Raw genomic sequence first — 6,978 nt, forward strand, 5'->3', positions numbered from 1 at the left:
GTAAATAGGAAATCCTGTCCTACCCTGCTAACATTAAAACAGTTGTGTTAAATTAACTTAACATGATTAAGTAGATGACAAAATCAGTTGCATTATTTTTTTCAGTGTATAACTGTGGGACTACAGTACCAGTATATAGCTGTGGATATGTTGATCAAGAATTTTAGTCATTGAATTAGAAATAATATATATATATCAATGCCAAAAGACAAAAACCCAATATTGTCAACAGTAATCTGAAATGTTCTATATCTTTCGGTCTTGCAGTAGACCTGAGGAAGACTCCCATTGTTTGATTCCTCATTGTTGTTTAGAAGGTGTGAAGAATCCTCCAACATCTTCAGCAGCTTGTGCAGTAATTATTTTGGACTAACAGCTCCAGAAGCTCCAGTTACCCCTGGCAGATGCTGCAGCATCTGATGAAGATATTTGAGGATTCTTCACACCCTCTAACTGACCCTACACCAGCGACTGTTTAACCACAATAAACCTGCAGGGGGCGTTGTGCTGAGACAGGTTACTGACAAATTGTTCTTTCTAAACTCACAACTTGGAGCAAAACTATGTGGAAATGGAAAACTACACTGCATCTGCCTGCAAAATATAATGCAGTACTAGCTGTTTTATTTAAAGTTATAAAACCATTCTCATCTGTTAAAATATGTGCAAACCACAACAAAAAAGGGGCATTCACCTGACACAATGCAACTAACCTTTAAAAGAAATAGATTTCTGTGTGTCAGCCCCCCATAGGCGCATGCGTTTGTGTGCAGGGGTTCAGTACTTCAGCTGCGTGCACCCCATATTGCTTCTTTTGACAGCTCAGGGCGTTACCGGGACGACGCCTCCCATCATCTTCTTCATTTGGGAGCCAGACTGAAATCAGACTGACTAACAGTAAAAATACTTTGATTGCTTATGACTGGTGACCTGTGCAGTGTGTACCTGCCTTTGCCTGATAAATGTTGGGGTAGGCTCCAACCCTCCAGTAAACCCGATAAAAGGACTAGAAATTCAGAAAATGAATAAATCAATGCCTCAGAGCATTTTAATCGTTTGTCATAATTTTGGTAACATTAATTATGCTAGCGAGTTGTAATGTGTGATCAAATATCAGAGTATTTAAATGGTTTTTGCAGCTTGAAGCAGCAGGTTTGGGTCTCCAATGAGTACCAACCTAGGGTTAATTAATGCATTGTGGTTATCAGTCTGCAGGACAGGGTTCTAATTGATATCCCATAATAGAAAGTTTGGATTTTCTGTTACCACGGTTACCAACTGCCAGCATTCATTTAGAGCAATAATCAGGCTTTTTGACTGAAACTCCTTTTCCAAAATAAAGAAGAAGATCAAGATCAAGGTCAATCCTGATTTTGTTCTTAATCAATATGCGCTGGCTCAAACACTAGTTGGTAACCATGGTAACACTTCAATTCAGTTTGTTTATGTAGCGCCAATGCACAACTCATGGCATTTTGAGGTACTTTACAGAGACAATTTAACCAGATCATACAGTCAGAATGGTTCAAAGTTTTTCTTAAAAAAAAAACCAGCAGACGTTTAGCCGGGAGTTTACTCTCATTTTGAGCTTTCCGGTGGAAAGCTGTTGGTACTGGTTGTTTCCCATTCAGGCTCGTTTTCAGGTAATTCCCTGCATTTTCTCTGTCAAATAACTTTTGGCCATCACTCTTTTCGACATGCAGAAAAAAAACTTTATTTATGTGCAAACTCACACACCTAACAATAGGAAAAAAAACGACTTAATATTTGAAATAATGTTTACCATACCTTCTTTTTTCCCTACTCTTCTGCAGGTGAGCTCCAAGTATGGTGTGAATACAGTATTTTACAAAACTACAGCAAAATATTAAGCAAAGTTAACAGTAATCTATTGTTCAAAAATTACTTTCACAGTAGAATGCTAAATTCCAAGACTATATTGCAAATATTAGAATAAAATCTTCTTATAAGAAAATACAGAAAGATTATGTGAAAAATTATACTTAAATCCTGGTAATACTGTATGTTATAGTGCACGTACATTATTTATAAAGCACTTTAAAAGAAACACAGCTGCAACAAAAATGCTGACAAGTAAATAAAGGCACATTTAAAAAATAATACAAGGGAAAAAATGTGATAAGAAAATGCATCATTAAAAACGTCTTGGAAAAATACATCCAACCTCAGACATTACAACAACATCAAATGTGTTACTGTGATCATCTGTGTTTGCTTGGCTGCTTCCAAACATATTCTTAATCAGAAAAGCCTGAAAGAATCACTTTGTGTGCTTAAACTCATGCGCATTTGGACTATGCAAGAGTAAATGAATCTAAAGCACACCAGCAAGATGTCCTCTAGAGAACCAAAAAATGAATAACAATCAAAAACAGCATGCTTCAGCTATTTCCCTTTGAAACATCATCTTTTTGTTTTGTCTTTCAGTTCTGGCAGCTCTTCAACAGCCTGTCTCTGTTCAGAATGGCTCAGCTACCAGACTGTAAGGAATGGCAGGTCGGTCCAACAAATAATGCTGCGTCGCTGCCTTCCTGCTAAATTTTGCTGAGTCACTCTTTCCCTGCTTTCATAACAAATTATCCCTCATATATGCACACACATACTACAGTAGTGTCATACGTAAAGTATATGTAAAACTCTAAAAGGTTCAAAAAAATGTCTTAGATGCCTTGGAGATCTTTTTTCATCTATTCTATAGCAGAGATATATGTTTCAGTATTAATCTTCACTGCTGTTTTGTTGACTCATGTTTTCCCTCTGTCTTTCATTTAACGTCAGGTCCGGATGTGCGGTCTCTGCTTCCTCATTTTATTTATGGGGAATTTCTTTACTACGCTTGCAGTAGTTCGTCACAAGATGAAAAGCAGGAATCAGAAACGGAAGAGCATGTGATGGATGAAAATAAACACTGGAATAGAAGGCTGTCTCACCAAAGGAGGGCTCCTCCTGTCCGAGTCTCCTGTCACATCCTTGGATAAAATTAAATAACATGCTTACATGTAACTAAAATATGTAACATGCTTATATGTAACTGGTAGATTCGAATTTTGTTCAAATAAAGCAAAGCGTTTTTTTTTTCTTCCAATGTCCACAATAAGACTAGCTATATTTGAATAGGTAGAGTGCATCTGGAAAATAATCAAAGCTCTGCACCTTTTCCTCATTTTGTTATTTTTCAGCCTTATTCCAAATGTTTTTAAGCTCTTGTCTTTCCTCAATGCTCTACACATAATACCCCATTATATCAGTGTGAAAAAAATGTGTTTACAGATTGTTGTAGATTTTATTATAATTACATTACTCCAGCATTCACAGCCTTTGCTTAAAACTGTTGATCCACCTTTGGCAGCAGTTACAGCCTGAGGTCTTTTTGAATATTATGCCACAAGCTTAGCACACCTTTCTTTAGGCAGCTCGGCCTGTTCTTCTTTATAGTGCATGAAGCTGGACGGGAGACTTCATTGCACCGCCATTTTCAGATCCCTCTAGAGATGCTCAGTCAGATTAAAGCCTGGACTTCAGCATGGCCAGTCCATTTTTTCTGTTTTTGTTTTCTTGTTGTTTTTTTTTGGCAAGCTTACATTTTTCAGACCGTAAAATAAATTTCAATAAAAAAGATAAAACGACTGGGTAAATTCTTTTTAAAAATCATTTAGTATTAAAAAATGTTTTTTTTAATGTAAATTGGTCCTTTGTGGAAAGTAATTGCATCTCCTATACAACTGCCTTCAAGCTTTTCCAATAACTGAAAATGCATCTTTTTCATCACTGGAGGACTTTAGTGCATGAACAGATTATTTTTAAGCTCTAGTGGCCTTTATTTTATTGTTTTTGAAAGGAAATGAGAATAGAATAGAGGGAAGGCATGCAGCAAAGGTAACCAAGTTGGGACCAGTGGTGTCAAAAGTACACACATATATTACTTCAGTAGAAGTATAGATACTGCAGTTTAAAAACACTCTGATAAAAGTGGAAGTATCAACTTGACCTCTTTACTCAAGTAAAAGTGAAAAAGTATGTGCTCCAAAAACTACTTAAAGCATAACAGTATAAAGTAACCTTTTAAAAAAAACAGCCAGATGCCACTATATGAATTGAAAGCTCAATTTTTTGACTATTTTGAAAAATTCTTTGGGATCGGACCAAGGATGAGGGAGGTCTTGTTGGTCTCCATCTCCTGATACGCTCTCGCCTGTGTCCGACCTTTCAGACATTTCGACATCTTTCTCTGAATCTGACATTGTAGCATGGCATAGACAATTCACGTTTACAGTTTGAAGAACACCTGCTTGCTTCTGATGATTTCCTTTATCAAACCAGTGAGTGTTTGCGTTTTATGACTCATCCAATTACACTAGTTTTCACTAGATGTGGATGGAGCCAATGATCTGCATTGGATGGCGCACATGACGTTAGAATAATATTTTTAAACATTAAACCGAAGCCAAGAGTAATGAGTAACGTTTATTTTAAAAATGTAAGGAATAGAAAGTACAGATACTTGTGTGAAAATGTAATGAGTAGAAGTCAGAAATATGAAGAAAAATAAGTAATGGAGTAAAGTATAGATACCTAAAAAGTGTACTTAAGTACAGTAACGAAGTATTTTTACTTCGTTACTTGACACTCCTGGACTCAAACCTGTGGCAGCTATGTCGAGGACCTGAGCCCCTGTGCATGGGTTGCATGCTTAACCCGCAGCACCACCGGCGCACGCCAAACCCCCTGCCTTCTTTGAATAGAATAGTTACACTGATTAAACTGCATAAAGCCTTGGTCACAAAGTAAATGCCCTGAAGTTATGGGTTAATTTGTAAGCTTGTATACATTCAAACCAACATGGAAATAGTTTGATTTACATACCTATTGAGTAGTGAAATAATTCCAGGTTTTTTACTGTTTTTTTGTTTTGTTTTTTTTTTTGCCATAGGCTTACATTTGGGATAGTGGTCTTTAGCATTAGTTTCATGTATTATAAAGAGGTAACATATTTGTTGAGCATGTCGTAATTTAATTAGCTGATATGATTAATGACCTCATGTGCCAAACGATATGAATTGGACTAATCTTCTTTTACAAAGGTTATAGTGTGCTGTTATTGCACCCCCCAGGGTTTTGTTTTTTGTTCTATGATAAAACTTTATGATCTAGGTTAAAGTTGACTCTTAAGCAGGCTACAAAGCAAATGTAAAAGTGTAAATTCGATTCCTAGGGAGTTGAATTAAAAGCCTTTTAAGTGTCTATATTAGCCATAGCCAGGTTGAGTTAAAATAACATTTTTGAAATTGTTTAACAGTAAACACTGTGAGAAAGTTTTAAAAGCACTCTTGACGGTTTAAGCACATAGTGTCAAAAGTTAACACCACACAATAGTGTTAACACTTATCAGGATTTGTGGAGAAATATAGCTAAGTATCATCAACATAACAGTGCTTACTAATCCCATGCCATATATTGTATCCACAGCTGCCCTGGGGCACGCTGACATAAACAATGCTGTTGTAAACAGACCCTCTGACCACAATCAACACCTCACCTTTGAGAGTCGGGCGTCTTGCCCAAGGACACAACGACTGAGCTGGGATTTGAACTAGCAACCCTACAGTTTTGGGACAACCTTCTGAACCACTGATGTTGTCGTTAGCACATGTGCTTTAAGAGTTAAGCCTTAACAGATAGGATGGTATTCTAGGAGACATTCAGTTTTTTTTTGTTTTTTTTTATTATAAAATCAACAACAGATTTGCTAAAATTAAATTTAACAGATTAACATAAACTTTTTGAAGTACCTACCTTTTGCATAGTTTGATAAGACTAAACAAGTGTTAAATTTACAAAAAAGGAAATGTAAGACATTTGATTTTGCTATGTACCAATCTTTATAGCTGGATGGATTTTGACCTAGAGTCAAAATGCACTCACCTCTTGTTTTTTGAAGATGTCATCTTGGAGGAGTGTTTTCTTCAATACAGGAATTAATGGATTAAATATTATCATCATTACATTTATCATAGATAAGAAGATTGCTGAATTCTTTATTAATTTAGCAAATTTTACGTTCTACCATTGTATATATCTAACCTGTGGGTTAGACCCTATACAGGTGACTATAGCTTTACATTACATGTGGATTTCTCGGGATAACCTTTTGGGGTGTAGGCAGACCCAACAAATTAGCTATTGATTGCAATCTAAACATATTTCCTTATTGCTTATCTTAATGCCAGATCAACTGAACATGACTTGCCCCTGTGGTGTGCCAGGACATACTGCAGTTCAGATCAAAGTGGAATTGCTGTCTGATTTATCAGATTTCAACGTGTCAGTGAAAAGCATACCATTCATCCATTTTTTGTCATGCTTTACCCCAGCTGGGGTCATGACAGGTGCTTGAGCCTATCCCCGGCTGACTACAGGCGAGAGGCGGGGTACACCCTAGAGAGATTGCCAGTCTATCGCAGGGCAACACAGAGACAAACAGGACAAACAACCATTCACACACACACTCACACCTAAGGAGTCATGTTTTTGGACTGTGGGAGAAGGCCGGAGTACCAAGAGAGAACCCATGCATGCACATGGAGAACATGCAAACGCCATGCGGAAAGATCAGAACCTTCTTGCTGAAAAGCAAAGCGTTTAATAAAAATTGAAGCTTAGAATAGTTGAAACATACATATTCCTTTAAAGAAAGTTATATATAGACAACCACATCAGGCCTCATGGAATTAACTGATAAGCAGATTTGAGAAGATCTGTATATACCGTACATTGAAACTGAGGTTTAAAAAAAAAAAAATCATGTAAGAAACCCCTTAAATCACTAGTCGGTGGCATTTTAAAACTGTTTAGACGCCATCTTCTCCTCTTTTATTTTTCATTCTGCCCTTTGTTACTAATTTTGGTGTTGGTTTTCCATCAGAGTTTTGAAAAAACTGGGAAGGCAGATGGATTGCT

The 6,978-nt window shown here is 36.7% G+C and overlaps 1 protein-coding gene across 1 annotated transcript in view; it reads left to right on the plus strand.

Moving 5' to 3' along the window:
- The window catches only part of tmem120a (transmembrane protein 120A), an 8,282-nt gene extending 5,364 nt beyond the window's left edge, over positions 1–2,918 (plus strand). The window contains exons 11-12 of the mRNA XM_015402674.1: positions 2,449–2,517; positions 2,800–2,918. Of these exons, the coding sequence (XP_015258160.1) occupies positions 2,449–2,517; positions 2,800–2,913 (183 nt within the window). The 3' untranslated portion in view covers positions 2,914–2,918. The remainder of the gene's footprint in view (positions 1–2,448; positions 2,518–2,799) is intronic.
- The last annotated feature ends 4,060 nt before the right edge of the window (positions 2,919–6,978 follow it).

The sequence above is a fragment of the Cyprinodon variegatus genome, unplaced genomic scaffold, assembly GCF_000732505.1.
Source record: "Cyprinodon variegatus isolate N-32 unplaced genomic scaffold, C_variegatus-1.0 Scaffold1382, whole genome shotgun sequence".
Lineage (NCBI taxonomy): Eukaryota > Metazoa > Chordata > Actinopteri > Cyprinodontiformes > Cyprinodontidae > Cyprinodon > Cyprinodon variegatus.